Source organism: Ruditapes philippinarum, unplaced genomic scaffold, assembly GCF_026571515.1.
Source record: "Ruditapes philippinarum isolate M1 unplaced genomic scaffold, ASM2657151v2 ctg7718_1_1_1_1, whole genome shotgun sequence".
Lineage (NCBI taxonomy): Eukaryota > Metazoa > Mollusca > Bivalvia > Venerida > Veneridae > Ruditapes > Ruditapes philippinarum.
In genome coordinates, this window is record NW_026853321.1 from 56,825 (window position 1) to 79,177 (window position 22,353).

At 33.1% G+C, this 22,353-nt stretch overlaps 1 protein-coding gene across 1 annotated transcript in view; it reads right to left on the bottom strand.

Annotated features, from left to right (window-relative positions):
- Positions 1-22,353, bottom strand: part of LOC132736485 (bifunctional glutamate/proline--tRNA ligase-like) — a 47,291-nt gene that overhangs the window by 16,435 nt on the left and 8,503 nt on the right. The window contains 20 exon segments of the mRNA XM_060723624.1: positions 1,265-1,498; positions 2,174-2,392; positions 2,937-3,155; positions 5,007-5,225; positions 6,083-6,301; positions 6,777-6,932; positions 7,220-7,331; positions 9,101-9,213; positions 10,158-10,310; positions 12,137-12,188; positions 12,926-13,062; positions 13,735-13,845; positions 14,417-14,476; positions 14,896-14,980; positions 15,802-15,910; positions 16,162-16,286; positions 17,325-17,496; positions 18,019-18,211; positions 18,922-19,048; positions 20,687-20,772. Of these exon segments, the coding sequence (XP_060579607.1) occupies positions 1,265-1,498; positions 2,174-2,392; positions 2,937-3,155; positions 5,007-5,225; positions 6,083-6,301; positions 6,777-6,932; positions 7,220-7,331; positions 9,101-9,213; positions 10,158-10,310; positions 12,137-12,188; positions 12,926-13,062; positions 13,735-13,845; positions 14,417-14,476; positions 14,896-14,980; positions 15,802-15,910; positions 16,162-16,286; positions 17,325-17,496; positions 18,019-18,211; positions 18,922-19,048; positions 20,687-20,772 (2,901 nt within the window).

A 22,353-nucleotide genomic window follows, 5' to 3' on the forward strand; every position in this document is an offset into this window, starting at 1 on the left:
AGTTGGATAAATACCGTTCAAGCACAAGGATTTTATGTTTGTGTTTTGTATATAATATACATCATGAATCTGTTTTAAAAATTTTATGCTATAATAGCGTCAACGCACGTTAATTTCGTGTTATAAAGTCTGCAGAGTCACTTGGAACTGTTGGAGCCCTCGCCCTACCGGGCTCGGGCACCAACCGTTCCTCGGGACTATGCAGACGTTATAACACGGAAAAACGTGCGTTAACCCTATAAAAACCTTTATAATAATAAATCATATCAGGCATCTGATCTGCCATATAAATTACCAATTATTTATCTATCTTTATTATATGATCTAAATATAGCTGCAATTTGTTTTGGTCCAAACAGCAGTGCCGCGCTTCAATGAAAACAGGCAAAAGTTGTGTTTTGTATTTCCTTACAAGGGTTTACATATTGTTTGTTTTTTATTTAATCTTTGGCTATTCATATAATATGCCATCTGCCAGAGAGTATCACATCATTTTAAATGGCTCACTAGTCAATAATTGCATAAAAACATACAGCTAATAAGACAACACCATTGTAAAACATAATACATGTAATAACCAATAACAATACATTATCATAATCACTATTAAAAATCAACTATACATGTACATAATTATAAAATACATGAATAAATGAACAAATTTCATCCTTTCTACAAATGTTTTAATGACTAGCACTGGTCTGACTACCAGCTTATAGGCACAAGGTTTTTTTGCTTTACTAAAAGATAAGTATACTACTGGGTGGTGCTCACTACTGTATCAGTAGCACTCAATGAAAAATGGACAGGTTTTGGAAAATAAGTATTAGCATGTACCATGTGACGACATACATGAATCAAAGCATACCTATCTCACACACAATAAAGGATGACATGCCATTTACCCCAAAAAGCTTCCAGAATAAGCTTGCTAATCTATCTTTCTTTTTCGCAAACTCAACAACTTTATCTAGTGTAATGAATAATGAATAGTGAGAATAATTTAAGAGATCCCTCAACAATGGGATAAGAATTCAGCAACAACTGGTCTTTGAATTTCTATATTTCCAAACAAGCCACTGGGAAGGTGAGACAGTAATATTATACCATTTCTGTACTTTTACAAAAACTTAAAATCTATGGACTGTGTATCTAATAGGATTTTGTGCCAGTGTAAACTACAAGACTGACTACTAACTAAATGAATATAGCTTTAACCTAAAAACTTTAACCTAAAACTTAAAATTGGGAATTTAATCATTACCTTTGGTGCTTTACCACTCTTCAGGTCCCTGATCTTGTTGCCCTGTGCTGTTATCTTGTTGTTAAGGTCATCGATCACCTGACTCTGATTACTCTCCTGTTTAACGGTCTTGTTACTGTCACCTGCTGGCTTGGAACCAGCAATATGACAACCTGGTTTCCAGTCCTTGCCTGTTGCAGACTTGTACTCGGCTTTCAGAGCTAAAAGTGTCTTCACTGCAACATCTACCTCATTCTGAAAGATACGTCAAATATGACTATAAGAATTCAAGGGCCATAACTTTATAAAGTTATAGTCAATTCTACAGAAATAAGCTGGGAAATCATCAGGATATACTAAGATCTTGCAGGTCAAAAATCCCCAAAAATATCACTCACTTTATTAAACAGACCTCACATTATTTTGATTTGATCAATTCAAGGGCAAAAGTAGACACTAATGGTATTGAAAGTAGCTTAAATGTTTATGACCTAATGCAATACTCCAATCAGTGCAGAAATATTCTTTAAACCTTACTTTTGCTGTTGAGTGTATATATTATTTACTTCGTTGACTATTGTTTAATTTGAATGTCTTCGCCAATTCACTGGTAGTAAATTTAGTAGACATTAAATCCATGCTGATATTGTATTTACTTTATAGACTTTAATCCAAGTACTTTTTGATCACTTTGACAGTAGATCCCACAGTGATCACTTAAGTTTTTTGAGAAAACACCTATTTTTAACCATTTATCATGATCAAGCTTTGAATCTGGAACAGTACAGGAATTTGTGTGTAAAATTTTACATATAATGAGTAACCACCAGTAGTTTGATTATACTGTTCATATTTCTTTTATTATCCTTGCTAAAAAGTTGTCATTCATGGTGCAATAAAATTGATTTGAATGAATGTCTTGATCATTACCTTGGCAGCTTTCTTGGCTTTCAGATCCCTCACTGCATTACCCTGGGCAACTATCTTCTCATTTATGTCATCAGCATTTCCACCACCAGAGGGCGAACTGGTCGCAGGTTTACTGGGAGCACTTGCTTCATGTTGACCTGGTTTCCAATCTTTACCTGTAGCAGTCTTATAGTCTGCCTTTAGTGACAGTAACATTTTTACAGCTGCATCAATGTCAGCCTGAAATTTAACACAATGGAGCTCACTTATAATCAATGTGGTTAAAAATGAAAAAAAAATATATTACAGAAATTCCAAGACAGAAATTCTTCCTTATTTAAATTTCCCAGTAACAAGTCTTACAAATCTGGATAAAGTCCAAAAATATGTTAGAACATTTGTTTTCTAAAGTCCTAAAATACTTGTACACGAACAAAGGTTAATACACTTGATTTAAGGCAATTACCTTTTCATCAGTATACCATTCAAACATCAGCCTCATATCTGAATCGCAATATCTCAGCAGTTATATTTTACACTGATGAATTGACTTTTATCAAGTGTTAAAGATTAATCAACCTTAAAGTTTATTTATTTCTTAAGGAAGCATTTCGAGAGGTTATCTATTTCCATATGAAAATGTGATTATTCCAAAAATATGACCCCTGACAAAAACTTGTTCCAAGTTCAATAACAAAGTTTTTGAAAGCAATCAAACAAAAATTGCAAGATGTCTGTAATGATTATTCTTAATAAAACACTACATAAATTTCACAATAAATACCTTTGCAGCTTTCTTAGCTTTGAGATCTCTCACTGTATCACCCTGGGCAACTATCTTCTCATTTATGTCATCAGCATTTCCACCACCAGAGGGTGCACTAGCTGCAGTTTTACTGGGAGAACTTGCTGCATGTTGACCTGGTTTCCAATCTTTACCTGTAGCAGTCTTATAGTCTGCCTTTAATGACAGTAATGTTTTTACAGCTGCATCAATGTCAGTCTGAAATTTAATACAATAGAGCTCACTTACAATCACTGAAGCAATATTATAGCATGAGATTTAACACAATGGAGCTCACTGATAATCAATGTAGTTAAAATAAGTAAGTAGATATTACATAAATTCCAAGACAGGAATCCATTCCTAATAACAAGAGTCTTACAAATTTGAGTGAAGTCCAAAAATATGTTAGAACAATTGTTTTCTAAAGTCCTATTAATACTTGTACATGTACAAATGTTAATTGACTCGATTTAAGGCAATTACCTTTTCACTAGTTTACCATGCAAACAACAGCCTTATAACTGAATCATAATATCCTAATAGTTATGTTTAACACTGATGAATTGACTTTTATCAAGTGTTAAAGATAAATCAAGCTTAAAGTTTATTCATTTCTTAAGGAAGCATTTTGATAGGTTATCTTTATCCATATAACAAGAGCTGTCGGTAGGACAGCACGCTCGACTATTCTAAGTGCTTGATAGTAAAAGAGCCTTGATAATGTTAAATTTTCTAAGTTCACAAAAGGGCTAATTTTTTTTATAAATTCATGTTATAGGCCTTAGAGAGAGTCTAATTATACAGTATTGGCTTGACTATTTGGAAGGTAATGTCACAAGGGTGTTTTATTGTGTATAATAATACTAATTACCTATGAATACATAAAATTGACAGAAAAGGTACAAAGGCTTGTTATTAAGATATTTTATCAAGTAAATCACTGCTTTATTATTATGAATGCATAAAATTGTCCCAAAAAAGGCACAAACCCTTCAGTAGTTACAGCTTACAAGCAAAACTTTACCATGAATTTTTGAAGTTGAAAAAGGGAAGAAAAATCAGCCTAAATGCAAGATAGAATTATGGATCTTTGTCAGTGACCTACAATTCTGACCCTAAATGCATATGTGAAGTTTTAAATAAATATCTTGAATAGTTATTGAGATATGTAAAACTTGCATGTAAACATTAACCAAGAGACTAAGTAGAAAAGGGGATATAAATCAGCCTTAATGCAAGATAGAGTTATGGAACTTGCTCAGTGACATACAATTATGACCCTCAAATTATAACCCTAAGTACATGTGTAAAGTTTCAAGTAAATATCTTTGAAGACCTTTAACCTTTAACCAAAATCTCTAAGTTTCAAAGGGGCAAATAATTCTGCAAATATTGCAGACAGAGTTATGCAATTTTGCAAAATGATGTACATTGTTACTATAAAAAAGTCTTGTAAATTTCAATTGAATATCTCAAGCAATAATTGAGATATTTGACTTTACAAAAAAACTTTAACCAAAATTTCTAAGTTCCAAAGGGGCATAATTCTGTCAATATTGTAGGCAGAGTTATCCTACTTGTCAATCTGATGTACCTTGTTACTATAAATAAGTATTGTAAGTTTCAATTGAATATCTCAAGCAATAACTGAGATATTTGACTTTACAAAAAAACTTTAACCAAAATTTCTAAGTTAAAAAGGGGCATAATTCTGTCAATATTGTAGGCAGAGTTATCCAACTTGTCAATCATATGTACCTTGTTACTATAAATAAGTATTGTAAGTTTCAATTGAATATCTCAAGCAATAATTGAGATATTTGACTTTACAAAAAACTTTAACCAACGCAGACGCCGACGCGGACGCGGACGCCGGGGCGACTACAATAGCTCTCATATTCTTCGAATAGTCGAGCTAAAAATGTGATTATTGCAAAAATATGACCCCTGACAACAAACTTGTTCCAAGTTCAATAACAAAGTCTTCAAAAGCAATCAAACAAGAATTGCAAGATGTCTGTAATGATTATTCTTAATGAAACACTACATTAAGTTCACAAAGTTTACCTTTGGTGCTTTCTTGGCTTTGAGATCTCTCACTGTATCACCCTGAGCAACTATCTTCTCATTTATGTCATCAGCATTTCCACCACTAGAGGGCGCATTGGCTGCAGGTTTACTAGGAGCACTTGCTGCATGTTGACCTGGTTTCCAATCTTTACCTGTAGCTGTCTTATAGTCTGCCTTTAGTAGTAGTAATGTTTTTACAGCTGCATCAATGTCAGTCTGAAATATTAATGCATATTACAAATTCAAAGACGCATGCCTTAAGATGAGCCAAAATATTTCGAGAAAATTAAAATTGAGAAAAATGTTCTAAGATTATTAGAAAACTAAAAATATTCAAGTAATAATTGACATGTTATCTGCGACAAATGACTGATTTTGCAGTATTTATCACTGTATTTTTACTGTGTGACTAACACAGAAAGGGCTATTTTTGAATATTTTGACCTCGTTTTGATAATTTACCTAGATTGTAAGTGCCGTTTGCAATGTGTTAGTTATTTTCTTTGTTCACTTTACAATATATTACTTTTAAGTACATGTTATGAAAATAAGCATGAATCTGGAGGCATGCTGCTTTGAAACCTTCAAGACACAACACAAAATTGAAGTTGACTTTTATTTTGGTCTGTCTTGAAATAATTTAACCCCATTATATTCCTTTCATAAAAATAAGAGAGAAATACAGACAGAACTGGCAATAATAACAAACATCTAACTTTTATTGTTCTTCTAAAATTACACCCAGAAACTTGTGAGAATACAAAAAGCATCTCACTACACTTGTATAAAATTTAGTACACATTTTATAAGTACAAAGGGTCATTACTTAGGTGTTTCTTTTAGAAACATGTTAAATGTCATGATAGTAATCTACATCTATTACAAAAATATGAATGATTATGCCTAAATATTATTCATAATGCAGAAATTTAAGGGGAATATATGCAAAGCTACAATTATATCCACTTAATGATTGTATACCCCTTATCTTAGCAACATGTTATAGCACTAGCTGCCAGACTTCCAAACAGTTTACTTTAATGTAAAGATTAAGTCAATTTTATAATATTTACCTTTGAAGCTTTCTTAGCTTTGAGATCTCTCACTGTATCACCCTGGGCAACTATATTCTCATTTAAGTCATCAGCATTTCCACCACCAGAGGGCGCACTAGCTGCAGTTTTACTGGGAGAACTTGCTACATGTTGACCTGGTTTCCAATCTTTACCTGTAGCAGTCTTATAGTCTGCCTTTAGTGATAATAAGGTTTTTACAGCTGCATCAATATCAGCCTGAAATGTTTAATAAATTTGTCCACATTCTTGCATACATTCCATATATGTTCAAAGATTCACTTGCAAAGAAGAAAACAGGAGTCATGCTAAATCGAAATCATTGTCTAGAATACTTTATTGAGATAATATCATTTATCGAAACCACCTTGTTGCCTTAGTGCAGTAATGGCAGTGTCTATTCTAGGAGGGGGGATGGGGGGATTCATCCCTATTTTTGAGAATTTCCCCCCCCCCATTTTCCAGAGGCAGGGAGAAAATCCTGTTTTTCAAATCCTAGAATAGACATTGGTAATGGGTTAATTGCTATTAAATTTCATAGGAGTTAACTTGTTACTGCACTTAGGTGCTGATTTATTTAATATATACATCTATTTAAGCAGACTGAATTCCTTCATCATGATATCTCATCAAGCTACTTTAAATAACTATACATTTCATCATAATATTATAAATGTATACATAATAATATTACCTTGGCAGCTTTGGCAGCTTTCATATCTCGAACCTTGTTTCCCTGAACAACAAGCTGATCATTAAGCTGGTCAGCATTAGCTCCCCCTGGCTGTGTTGGTGGTTGCTCATCCTGGGGAGATTTCTCTGCTGCTTTACCTTTCTTACTCTGAGCCTTCTACAATACAATAATAAGTCAAGTTTAACACTTGTAAGAGAAGTCCTTAATATCATGAATGCTTGGCCTAAGATTTTGTTTTATTTCAGCTTCATGGGTGATTGGTTAAAGTCACTCTTTCTACCCTTGCAGTGTACACCGAGATCAGCCGGCACATCAGCACTGTCTGATCATAGTCTGCACTGTTCACTTAACAATCAGTTATTATTTAGAAATTTTCCCTTAAATCATAAATGGTTTTGTCCAGATGAAAAGCATATTAACACTTAACATGAAACAAATTTTACCTCTTTTTTGCTAGCCTCTTCTTTGTGTTTGGATCCTGAAGTTGGCATCTCCTTTGTATGACCATCAGGTATCAGGAAAAGTACACATGGACTCTCTTTACCAGTGTATCGACTGCAATATGAAGTTGATCATATTAAGTCTTAAAACTTGTATACAAATCTATTTTCAGAAATTATATTGACTATGATTTAAACAACAAATGAAACTTGACCTAAAAAAATTGAATTATAAGGTAATCATATCACTTAGCTTAATCAAAATTTAAATTCAACTCTATAACAAGAGGGCCCTGAAGTCGCTCACCTGTATATAGGCCCCCGGAGCGGGGCCAGTTTAAACCCCAGGGCTTTTATTTGAACAAACTTGGTAGACACCCATTAGAAGATGTTTCATGCTAAACATCTAAGGTCTAGCTGGTCAAGTTTTTTCTTTACACATATAGTTAAAAAGAATGACACACGTGGGGCAGGGCCAGTTTTGACCCAAGGGCTTTTATTTGAACAATCTTTGTAGACACTTACTAGAAAATGTTTCATGCTTAATATCTAAACTCTAGCTATTCGGGTTTTTTCAAAGAAGATTTTTAAGTTTTTGCTATACACATATAAGGAAAATCAATGTCCCCCGGGGCAGGGCCAATTTTGACCCCAGGGCTTTTATTTGAACAAACTTTGTAGACACTCACTAGAAGATGCTTCATGCTTAATATCTAAACTGTAGCTATTTGAGTTTTTTCAAAGAAGATTTTTTAAGTTTTTGTTATACACATATAAGGAAAATGAATGACCCCCAGGGCGGGGCCAATTTTGACTCCAGGGCTTTTATTACAACAAACTTGGTAGACACTCACTAGAAGATGTTTCATGCTCAGTATCTAAACTCTAGCTATTTGGTTTTTTTCAAAGAAGATTTTTTAAGTTTTTGCTATACACATATAAGGAAAATCAATGACCCCCGGGGCGGGGCAAATTTTGACCCCAGGGCTCTTATTTGAACAAACTTGGTAGACATCCATTAGAATATGTTTCATGCTAAATATCTTAGCTCTAGCTCTTTGGGTTCTTTAAAAGAAGATTTTTTAAGTTTTTACTATGTGCATATAGGGAAAATCAATGAGCCCCTGGGGCAGGGCCAATTTTGACCCCAAGGCTTTTATTTGAACAAACTTGGTAGACACCCATTAGAGGATGTATCATGCTAAATATCTTAGCTCTAGGTCTTTGGGTTCTTTCAAAGAAGTTTTTTAAGTTTTTACTATATGCATATAGGGAAAATCAATGACCCCCTGGGGCGGGGCCAATTTTGACCCCAGGGCTTTTATTTGAACAAACTTGGTAGACACTCACTAGAAGATGTTTCATGCCAAATATCTAAGCTCTAGCTCTTTGGGTTTTTTAGAAGAAGATATTTAAAGTTTTTTCTTTTGGTTGCCATGGCAACCAGAGTTCTGCATGGAATTAAATTCTTTGAACAATTTTCAAAGGTGACCACCAAAGGAACATTCCTGTGAAGTTTGGATGAAATTGGCTTAGTGGTTTATGAGGAGATGTCATTTAAAGTAAAAGTTTACGGACGGACGACGGACTGACAGACGACGGACGGACGACGGACGAAAAGCGATCACAAAAGCTCACCCTGTCACTTTGTGACAGGTGAGCTAAAAAGTCAAGTGCAATAAAAGAGCTCACAAATTGCTTTATTGCTGAGTATTTTGTTCTGTATTAATAACAAGGTTCTTACAAACTGCTCTGCAACTTTAAAGTTCTTCTTTCAATAGTTTACTAATGCAAGAGTTTATTGTTTGTATTGATTTTTATAATTTAGCAACAATTATCTGCCTTTACAATATTTATAGATAAGTATTTGAACAAGTACAATACCTGACTGGCTGATATGGTTGGTCACAGATATAATATCCTCTCCTTTGTAACTGAATTATATCCCCTTTCTTCAAGGAAGCCAAGCAAGGATCCCCTAACATTGTTAACTCAGCCTGATAAATAATATAAATATATATTACTGTAGAATTGATAATACTAACAAGTTCTATTTTCAAACCACTATGCCATAATACCAAACCTTATGGTGTTAAAAAATCTGGCCTTAAGTGTCAAGATGATTTAGAGGTCAAGGTCAATTTTAAAATGAACTTTGAATACAAAAGTATGTTGTGTCAAATAAGTTTTGACCTTGAATACAAAGGTATGTTGTGTCAAATAAGTTTTGACCATGAATACAAAGGTATGTTGTGTCAAATAAGTTTTGACCATGAATACAAAGGTATGTTGTGTCAAACATGTTTTACCTTGAATACAAAGGTATGTTGTGTCAAACATGTTTTACCTTGAATACAAAGGTATGTTGTGTCAAACATGTTTTACCTTGAATACAAAGGTATGTTGTGTCAAACATGTTTTACCTTGAATACAAAGGTATGTTGTGTCAAACATGTTTTACCTTGAATACAAAGGTATGTTGTGTCAAACATGTTTTACCTTGAATACAAAGGTATGTTGTGTCAAACATGCTTTACCTTGAATACAAAGGTATGTTGTGTCAAACATGCTTTACCTTGAATACAAAGGTATGTTGTGTCAAACATGTTTTACCTTGAAAACAAAGGTCAAGTATGAAAGTTTAAGCTAGAAAATGGAGATATTAAGCTCAATGGTGTCAGGATAGGGAAACCAAAAACAGACGGACAGACAGACAGTACAAACCATTAAGCCTGCCTTCTGATCTATCAATCAATGTGAAAGCATAAAAATAAAAAATAATCTGTTTCATGGACTCAAGCAAGTTAATCTAAAATTAGACAGTTATAACAATTTCTTATCAATATCTGCAATAAGGTAATTGATCTTATACACAATTACATGTTTATTATTTCATTAAATCAAAAAACTGTTAAATGTTAAGTTATACAAAATATGTTACCTTTGAGTTTTCGTTCACATATTCCTTGAAGTCCTCCTCTTTACCCAAGATTGCTTTAGTTATGATATGATCGTAGTGCACGCATACTGTTGGTGTAAACTGGGCCACAGTTGTCTCCCCTAACCAGGTTATCTTTTGAGTTTTCTTATAGTCCTGTAACAGTAAACCATATATACCATGCTTGTACAAATGTATATACCTAATCATACAATATGATAACAAACAAATAAATACAAACAGAAATAAATACATCACTTTTGACTTCTGAACCTATCAATTCATTCTTTGACACAGTTATAAGAGGTTCTTATATATCAGACTTGAATTTCTTGTATTTGCACTAGTGCTTGAAATTGTCATCTTACACTCCCAGAGTGCTTTCATTAATGAAGTATTTACATTACATACAAATGTAATACTTTAAGACAATATGATATAAAACTATTACAGTAAATTCTCTCTATTAAGACCACTAACGGGTCTGACTCAAAGTGGTCTTAATAGTGAACTGGTCTTAATAGTGAATAAGTCACTTTAACAGCTGACAAAGTCCAACTTAACTTAATGTATACCTTGTATAGTTTTATGCACATGGTAAATGTACTTAATTAAATGAGTAAAAAGAAACACATTTTTTTAAACAAAAAACATTTTTAATGCATGATAATAATTATTATACTGTACATCATTAATATGATGAAAACATTAATTTACGACTTCCACTTAAGAAGAAAAATATGAGGTATTAATATAGTATGACTCTCATTATGATTTATACATTAATTACATATCGAAATAAAGCACACATGAACTGATAATTTGGTGTAATTAGCAATTTCTACCATACTTGCTATAAATTGTGATGCACAACAAACAATTTTACATGCTATTTACTTGTTTATCACATCCTAATTACGCTGACAAATTAATCGTTTCTCGCACCATAGCTGCTTAGATTAATTAGCCAGAAGTGGTTTAAACTGGTCATGCTGACGCTTGAATGCTAAAGATACATCGTAAAGCAAGCGTCTAATCAATTGATATATATTAATGACCTCATTTGACCCGGTGTATTTGTTTACGCCAGAGGGAAGATTACGACAATTAATTGGGGGGCAATTAACACCAAGTGATGTCTGGCCATTATGTTGCATGGTCGTAATACAGGTTAATGTTTTGATAAGAAATACACACAAATGTCTGACAGAAGTGGTCGTTATGCCGGATTAGAGACGTGGTCGGTATTCTGGTCATTTTTCTCAATGAATAAAGAAGGCAAATATTTTGTACTTTTAAAAAGTGCCCGTAATAGCGGCGTGGTCCTATTTGTGACGTGGTCGTTAGGTGGCATTTTACTGTATATTTAGTTCTTTATTTTCCAATAATAATCAATTTGTAAAATTCAATAAAAAGAACTCAAACACTGGTGGTCAGTACCAGGTAGAATATCTGACCACCTTGCAGTAACTCAACAAGGCCTCTTTACAGCCTGACACAGTTACCTACAAGATGGCAAAACATGTTTGTACAGGAAGCTAGTGTCATCAAGGCCTATGTGTACCTAACATACTCTTGCTTAAGAATATGACACTCCACAGTCTATTATAAGCAGAAATGGCAAAATCTGTTTTCCGTATTGCCTGGGTTGTCCCACAGCCAGTATGGACAAGTAAAATTTTACAAGAATTTCCTACATATAAATAATAATAATAATACAGACAAGTAAAGAAATAAATCAGATCAAACAAACAAGTAAGTCAAAATCAGATTTTGCCAGCCCTAAATAAGTCATGCATCCTCAACAGTGGTATAAATCTGAATTTCCTTTCAGAAAATAAACATGCATAAGTTACATAAACATACAATGTAGAACACTTTCATAAAAGTTTATAAAACTTTCATGAAAATTTTACATATATTCTGCATGTGAAAACCCATTATACTGATACAATAATAAAATTAATTTTGTTTTCACTTACTGTATTCTCTAGGTTAAGCTCAGCATCTATAGAAGTAATCTTATCACCTGATCTAAAAATATAGGGTGAATATTTAAGGTAAGTCATAACAAAATTTCCTTCTAGAACTGTATTCTGCACCATTGTCTGTATTAGTGTAACACTTCAATTTCTAAGTAATATGAAAGGACTAAAGTATAATTTGTTAATGACATGATATGAGACTAGTAAATACAAGTAGTTCTAATTGTAAATGAGTGTAGGTTCAATACTGAATATAATAACTTTGATTTAATAAGAAAAGAGTTCAATAAATTTGGTAATGAAGCTACAGGAATATAATATTCTATTTTTGTTTTCACATTTAATAGGCTTTTATATTATGTTTGTTTACCCTATATGACATTACAATTCAAAGTTACTACACATTAGTGTATTATCATTTTTATAAAATGGCTTTTTTATTACCCCCCCCCCCCCCTGCAATATGTTTTAATAAACAAATAATATTTTTCTAAAAATATAAAATTTCATAACTTAAAGGGAGTAAAGCTATGATTAATTAATATTCTCTTTACAGCGGTGCAGTGGTCTAGTGGTTAAGATGTCTGCCTCTCAACCCAGGGATCACAGGTTCGAGCCCTACTCGGGTCACAACCATGTTTCCTCATATCGCACCAGTTCTGGTCAGTTCCACTGTTGATAATATTAACTGTACCTCACTGTTGAACTTGGAAAAATCTATATTTTATAACCTGACTAAAAAATGTTATTTTACCAGAGTATCATACAGAATGATGTCCGACTTACTTGTTTATCTTAACAATACGAAGGTTTCCCCAGTTTATGAAGGTAACAATTTCTCCTTCGCTGATCACTGAAGCATCTGCCCCATCAATATACAACTTGGAGGAGTAGTGGATAACTTTAGTACCAGCTTCTTCATTCTAAAAATACATGATATTACTTTCATCATTTAAGTCATTACATTAAAGCAGCACGCCTCCAGATTTACGCTAATTTTCATGAATATTTTGAAAATGTATTTGAATGTATAATATTAAGAAATAACCAAAAGGAAGCAATTTGCACATTATCAATGGCACTTATAACCCACGTAAATTACAAAACAGTTGTCAATATATGCATAAATAGTCCTTACTGCGTTAGTAATGCAGTAGCAATATAGTTGTAAACATTTAAAAATCAGTCATTAACCGCACATAACATGTAAAATATTACTTGAATCTTGAATCATTTTACTTTTCCTAAAATCGTAGTACATATTTCTCAAGTTTGATTTTATTGAAACATTTTGACTCATCTGGAGGCATGCAGCTTTAAGCAATTCACTTCACAGATTTAACCAGAACTAAACCTAATACACTGACAGAGCTGTAATATTTGTATACATTTAAACAATAACCCATTAATACCATGGATAAGAAAATAATGAATTTCCTCAAACCTAAAATCCATATTTGTTGAAGTTAACAAAATAAAGTATAAAAGCAAATCTACTGGAATAATAAAAACTTGGAAATTTAGTTTACAGGCGACTGAAAAGTCTTAATGTAAAAACTAATGTAGATCTATCAAACAAATATGTATATCCATACCTTAGGATGCTTGGCTACTTCTTTTGATCCTTGTGTCGCTCCTTTCACATTGACGGTCACTAACTCCTCCTTTAGCAGAGCTGTGTAACGTGGAACAACTGGATCTATTACCTATGTTAATATGAAAACTATGTGAGTAGGCAATGTTCAACATAAACATAAATGTTCCTAAATTAGTTAAGTAATATACATTTTATATAATATCTACATATAGGAGTTCAACTGAGGTTCAAAAGCTTATAAACATAAAACCTGATATTTTTACATAGATCAACTGGGGTACCTATAATGGTAAGAAGATTCAAATGAAAATTAAGACTTATACAAAGAGTTAAATTGAAAATGGAGTATTTTAGCCTGATTTGAGTGGAAAGCATTTATTGGTCAGTATGAGCAATTCGAATGATTGATTTTCAAAAACTCAGTGAGTGAATGATCTGAGATTTTGCGTATAAACCTACATCAAAATGGTGAAAAACTCATGAAAAAAATGCGCTCAATCCTGTCATGTCAAAAAACTTCAGTTGAGTCCCTTTAAGTAAACATTTTTTTAACTGTTTGGGCGTACGCAATGCAATCATACAGCGTTTATTAAGTAACTTAACAGATCGGGAAAAGTTAATTGGATTTACAATATTTATGCTTAATCATATTTATTATTGGAAATGCAAATATACCATACCTTTTTGTTAACAGACCATATTTTGTCCCATTCCATCATATTAACTGACTTGGACGAACCCTAAAGCAGAAAAGTAACTCAAAAGTTATCAAATACATGTGATTATTACAATATATATTGAAAAGTTAGTGAAATTAAAAATTTGGACAATATTAGCTAACCACCGATCTAGGAGTTATTTGAAAATTGAAAACAGGTTGGGTGATGTTTACGCTAGAGAAAGTTTTAGAAATTTCTGTCAATTCGCGAAATTCGCCAATATTTCTGTGCCACTAACTTAACCACTTATACAGTACACAAAGCCAGCCAGATTCCTATAAAACATATTATATATCAATCTAATACAAATTAATCAAACCTAGGTAGGCTCTGGATTATATTACGATGTTAATGCCACAAATAATGCTGTTTCCAGAGAAAGACACCGCCTTAAGAATATGTCTGCATATTTGGTCATATGGATTAAAACATAAACTTACCTGAGCAACTATAAACTGCTTTAACCCTTCTACAGTCATACCTCTCCTAAGCACACCTCTTACAGTTGGAAATCTTGGATCATCCCTGTAATAGTAAAAGTTCTAGTAATCATTACATATCGTCACCTTAGTGCAATAACTAGTTACCTCCTATTAAATTTACCTCATATTAAATTACTACACTAATGATGTGCATCATTTTTCGAATGCTTATTAGTTTAATATGATGGATAGCATATCCAAATAAACATAATTATAATTTTTTTCATCATCAATTTAAATTGCCTACTGAAATTTTATCATGAAGATTGTACACAACTATGATCCTTTTCATGAGTAATAAGTTTTTATTTTATGAACCACAAGCACTCCTTTTATTAGAGGTGTCACGGATAGAAGAAATGCTTACCGTTTAAACTGCAACCTTTTAATTTGTGTTAAACGTTTAACCAACTGTACTAATAAAATCCTTAGATTTTTAACAGTAACTTTGTTTCTTTATTACCACATATTTTGACAGTATTTTATAGTACTTGAAATAATTACTATACATATCCAAATATGGAGTAACTATTTTCTGTTAGGGTCGTACTGTACTTGAGCAGATTGGAAAAAATATATTGTTGAGTACAACAAAAATATATCTTGGTTTATGAATTTTCTAACTGATTTTAAGCTAAAAACCAACCGTACCTGTTTAAATGTGACACCCCTACTTTTTAATGTATGACTACATACTATGATGAAGTCCTAGAAACTTATGTTTGACATAAAAAAATACAAACAAAAGAATCCTCAACAATTGTGCAATTATTATTCGAACCATTTTCTCACTCCAATGTCATTTTTTTTTTATACAGAATGAATGATCTGGTAAAAGCAGTAGAAACATGAACAACCACTTACCATCCATCCACCTTGCCAGAATCAACAAACCAGGTCAGTTTCCTCTTTGACAGTACTGTATTTTGCAGATTCAATCTACTGTAAGAGTAGATATAAGGTTTTCTAAGTCCTGCAATATCAGAAAGTTTCTTTATCATATATATCAACCAATATTGAGGAAAAAATTATCTTTACTGGCAGCAACGTAAATCAGTGAAATAACAGAATTGTTAAATATGACTGTTATAAGTGAAAATAAATTTTGAGAATGATTTTGGACAAAATTAACAAAAATCTAAATTTTGACCACTAATATTAATATATATTGGTGCACTAAGTGGAAGTGGGCTTGATAAAGAGAATATTAGAATTAGACACTACCTAAGGCATCCAAGAACCACATGTATTGATGGTCTCTATCCAGATATTCAGTAGTCCTCATAGCATGGGTAACACCTTCAACACTGTCAACTATAGGACATGCAAAATCATAGGTGGGATAGGCCCTAATATAAAAAGAATAAAATCAAAATTGGTTACAAATACTTACAGTCAGGAAAATATAATCAAGGACTAACAGTATGACAATTTCATTGTTATTTTTAACATTATAATTTTTATTCAGCAAGATTTGAAGTTACATAAAACTGTGAAGGCTTCAACCTTTCTTGCTTAACTATATAAGAACTATCTTGGTTGTCTTTGCATATATTACCTCTGGTTGGATAGGGTATATGAATAGAACCACCAACCTCCTATAGAAAAGATGGATATCTCTTTAAATGGACAAAATCAGAATCCATGACAAGATTCAATCTAACAGTGATTAGGGGTATGCCATTTGAAGTCATTGCCACAAAGGCCACTCTCAAACAATATAAAACATGGGAAAGAGGCCTCTGTGGCTTACTTGTAGACTTCAAATCACTAGACCCTCAGCATTGTGGGTTCGAATCCTGTTGAAACTTGGAAACTATATCCAGCTAGCTTACAGATGGAAGTTGATACTACTCGGGTGCCTGAAATAATACACAAAGGGAAACCTGAAGTCTGCCTACACCCATTAATTTGGAAAGTTGCCATATGACCTTCACAGTGTCCACATGACATAAAACCAATCAAACACAAACTGTCAGATAATCTATCAAAAGGGTAAGTCCAATACTATTTAAACCGGTCAAGATTGAAAGTTTTGGGGGATGTCCATGGCTGAGTGGTTAAGGTTGTTAGCTTAAAACTATTGCTTCTCACAGCTGCTGTGGGTTCAAATCACACCAGGGACTTTGGATTCTTTTATGTGAGGAAGCTATCCAGCTAGCTTACGGAATGTTGGTGGGTCTTCTCAGGTACACTTTCATGTGTGAAAATACATGTATGCTCAGAAGGGCACCGGAGGTCTACATCCAACACTCAGGAGTCACAATATGACCTCGATTGGTACCCCATAAAATCCAACCAAAAATATGTTCCTAAACTATTATATCATGTAAAGAAACAATAGTTTCTCTCGTATACATGTATATGCATGATATTGGTATACTTACTTGTATTTAGTACCAGTGCGAACATGACTTTCATTTTTACACCTGTACATGGTTGGATCCCTCAAACAACCATTGTCCGATTTCATGTCTATCTTAGCCCTTACACAGCATGTCTGGCCCACAGTAGAACCTTTCTTCATCTCCTCCCACATTGACAAGTTCTTTTCTACACCTAAAATCATAAACATAGTGGTTACTTTTTACTATTATTAGTCTATTTGTATATTGTGTATGTATATGCCACCAATAGCTTTACTGCATAATTAAGAATGTTTTTGGATTTCCAAGCAAACACACAGGTACAAAGAATTTCTTAACAGTTCAAATTTACAATAAAAGACACAACATGTTGTCATACATCTAGGTAGGGACACTTGGCCATGCCTGACATCAAATATCTAAACATTCCACCTTGGGTTTCTACATAAATTTCTCCTGTGTATAATATCAATTTCAAGGGCAAATTTTGATTAAAAGAACATGATTTAAGCAAACTTTGTAGAAATCCACTTGCCAATTTTGAACATAAAATCAAGCTTTCTAGATTTTTGAATAAATTTAAGGCCAGCCTATATAAATTTAAGTGACTTCAAGAGGTGGCCAACTTTGATCCTGAGTCATGAATGGAATAAACTTTGTGAAATAAATTAATGTCAACAATGCAGTAGAGTTTGACAAATATAGATTGTCTTACTGTTATTTCTATTTTTTGAATCCACTCTCTCTTCTCGCTCCTTCTTCATTTTTTCTGGATCAGTGTCATCTACAAAAGCTTTACCATCTCTTATCATTTTTTCACATAGTTCCAGCAGACGGTCAAAGTGATCTGATGTGTGAGTAAATCGGTCATACTTGATACCCAACATGGCTACATCATCAAGGATTACCTATAGGTAATAATTATGTCTTTTACCAAATCATTAAAGAGCTTTGCACAAGATTTGAGAGTAGTTACCATTTGTGAACTAAGGAAAATTAAAATTTCTTTAACATTCAAAACTTAGTCCATACCCCTTGAATGTTGACTTTACTTTTTGTCGTTGAGTTGTTGTTAACGTTTTAGATCACACGACAACTGTTGAAGACTAATGGCTACTTTCTAGATTTTACTGGTGGAGGGAAACCTCTGTGTATTATTTCTCACACATGAGCATCTCTAAGTAGAACAACCAACCTTCTGTTAGCTAGCAAGATGGTTATCTTACATGAGAGAATCCAAGAACCGTGACAATGTTTGACACTACAGTAGTGAGGAGCAAGTCATTCAAGGTCAGAGAGTCAAGGAGATCCCCTTTTGAACTGTCTTTAACATTAAAGGTATACTTGGTGTAGATAAGTGCAATTATTCATATAATAAGTAAGAACCTATTAATGTTAAAGCTTTCGATTGTAAGTAACTATAATGTTAGGTCCATACAAAATGTATAGTGTCACATATCTGCATGCCTTGGCAGTCTCACAACACAGTATAATATTGGTTCCATAATTTTCGCATTTAAATATCACAATCCCTAAAATAAAGAATGGACTAACCAAAAGCGTAATAAGATTCCATTACATAAATTCATCATAATAAAGATTGAAAGTGTCACTGTACCTTCTCAAACTCTTCATTTTCTTTCGCTGGATTTGTATCATCAAACCTCATTATCAATGTACCCTTAAAGTTTTGTTGATAATACTGATTTAACAGGGCTGCTTTAGCATGACCAATGTGCAAATACCTACAACACAAAGCAAATTAACAATGAACACTTACAAAATTGAAGCCACTATTTAATTAACCTAATAGAAAAGCAGTAAGATGAGATTTTTAGGGCTATATTGCAAGTGTTGTAATTGGAAATAGCGAATATTGATGCACTATAATTCTCCAGGCCAAATCATTAAAATAAATAATATTGATTTATTTGATACTGTTACAAACCAGTAAAAGAAATTCAAGGGTAACTCTTAATATCCATCTATGCAGTATTTTACCTATTATTCTTTGACAGAGTCCAAGGATGCAGCCAATTTGTTTTAGGTTCCTTGCTTTCCTGGTATGATATTTGACATTTACTTCTAGACAATAACAATATCAAGGGGATTTGGGCCTAGTGGTTAATGTGTTTGCCTCTTGACCCAGGAATCATGGGTTTGAGCTCTACTCAGGTCACAATTAGGTTTCCTCATATGACACCAGTACTGGTTAGTTCTTCAAAGTGATTAATATAAGTTGCAAGAACATGTTTGCAAAATACTTATGTTTAAACAAACACTATCAAGAAAATACTATTTCTTCTGGTCTGTTGTATATCTAATTATTTTAACCACGTATACCCAACATTATGATACCAGGTTTTTTATCATTTTTATCCTTGTATATGTTATTAAAATTTGACACAATATGTTAATTTAAATTACTACACTTCGCTATATTAATACAAAATCCTCTGTCATTGACAGCCTTATTCATTGTAACTGTTGTCTAACTCAGCTCTTTCCCCCTATTTTTGGAACATGACCATAGAATTGGGACTAAAACCCTTAACCTGCTGGAACTGATAAATTATTGGCTTTGTCACCAATATAGACCCAGGTTAACTTCCATGTCAGGTTCTTTACTGGCGGTTGAATGTTTACGGGCCGGAAAGATACCTAAATTTATGTTTTATTAGAAACATAATATTGTGAAAGCATGTTTAATTTTTTATCCTGAAACCTCAAAAAATGATATAAACAGTTCTAACAACGCAAACTTAGCATGTCCACAGGTTAATGATTAATCTTTGTTAAAGGCACATTATGCGACAGCACCAAATAAATTTTTACTTATTTAGAAAGGCCAAACATTTATATTATAATGTTTAAATAATGGTTTTAGAGAATGTTTGATGCTTGCAATCTAAAGAAAGGAGCAATTATGTGAAATGTTTTTTCATAAAAGTAGCAAATGTAATAAAGTAGTATTTTAACTTCCATACAAAATACTTATTTCATATAACTGTACCTACTGCCAAAAAGCAACACATGAAAAAGCTGGTTTAGGTAAATGGCCAATGAATAACTATTTTGGATAAAATAAAAGTATACCAAAATTAAAAAGCTTTTTGAGAAATAAAAATTAAAGCATTTCTCAGGCATAATGTGCCTTTAAGTTCAAAACTGTGAATCCACATAATTATGGGGTGGTTGCAAAATGCACTTCATGTATGAAAGCTTTGTCTTCATCCTTAGAAACTTTGATACTTCATTTAGCAAAAAAAATAACAGTAGTTTTAAGATCTGAGAATCACATTCTTATTAGTCAACATACTGATTTAAGTCGGTCACCTGTAAATTTCATTTTGACATAATAATCAACTTAACTATAAACTTACCCACTGGCCTCTGGTGGGAACCTAACAACAACCTTTCCCATCTCAGCACCTGGTAGATCTATAAACTTGCCCACATCTTTTTTAACCTATAAACAAAAATATTTTGCAAGACAATAATTTTAAAAAAAATATGTTTACCAAATCAGTAATAACTTATAATATTGTTTAACCATATCAGTGATAATTTATATTGTTTAATCAAATCAGGAATAACTTATTATATTGTTTAACCAAATCAGCAATAACTTATTATATTGTTTAACTAAATCAGTAATAACTTAATATTGTTTAACCAAATCAGCAATAATAACTTATATTGTTTAATCAAATCAGTAATAACTTATAATATTGTTTAACCAAATCAGTAATAACTTATATTGTTTAACCAAATCAGCAATAATAATTTATATCGTTTAATCAAATCAGTAATAACTTACATTGTTTAACCAAATCAGTAAAAACTTATTAATATATTGTTTAACCAAATCATTAATATCTTATAATATTGTTTAATCAAATCAGGAATAAACAAGATATGTTTGTAAAACATGTATGCCCCCTATCAGCAGCCAATTAGTCATGTGATAAGGTTATTATGCATGACTTCTGACCCTGAGTGATCAAACAATTAATAAGGGTTATCAAGTATCTACTGGCCATGACCTTAACCTTTGACCCCTTGACCCAAAACTCAATAGGGGTCATCTGCTGGTCACGACCAATCATCATACAAAGTTTGAAGTTCCTAGGCCTAAGTGTTTTTAGTTAATTGATCAGAAACCGTTTTTACCGACAAGGTCAATGTGACCTTGACCTTTGACCCCTTGACCCCAAAATCAACAGGTCATCTGCTGGTCATGACCAATCACCATACCAAGTTTGAAATTCCTAGGCCTAAGGGTTCTTTAGTTATTGATCGGAAACTGTTTTAACATACAAGGTCAATGTGACCTTGACCTTTGACCCCAAAATCAATAGGGGTCATCTGCTGCTCATGACCAATCACCATGCCAAGTTTGAAGTTCCTAGGCCGAAGCGTTCTTTAGTTATTGATCGGAAACAGTTTTTACTTACAATGTCAATGTGACCTTGACCTTTGACCCCTTGATCCCAAAATCAATAGGGGTAATCTGCCGGTCATGACAAATCACCATACCAAGTTTAAAGTTCCTAGGCCTAAGCGTTCTTAAGTTATTGATTAGAAACTGTTTTTACTTACAAGGTCAATGTGACCTTGACCTTTGACCCCTTGACCCCAAAATCAATAGGGGTCATCTGCTGGTCACAACCAATCATCATACAAAGTTTGAAGTTCCCAGGCCTAAGCGTTTTTAGTTAATTGATCGGAAACCGTTTTTACCTACAAGGTCAATGTGACCTTGACCTTTGACCCCTTGACCCCAAAATCAATAGGGGTCATCTACTGATCATGACCAATCACCATATCAAGTTTGAAGTTCCTAGGCCTAAGGGTTCTTTCGTTATTGATCGGAAACCGTTTTACCTACAAGGTCAATGTGACCTTGACCTTTGATCCCTTAACCCCAAAATCAATAGGGGTCATCTGCTGGTCATAACCAATCACCATACCAAGTTTGAAGTTCCTAGGCCTAAGGGTTCTTTTGTTATTGATCAGAAACTGTTTTTACCCAAGAGGTCAATGTGGC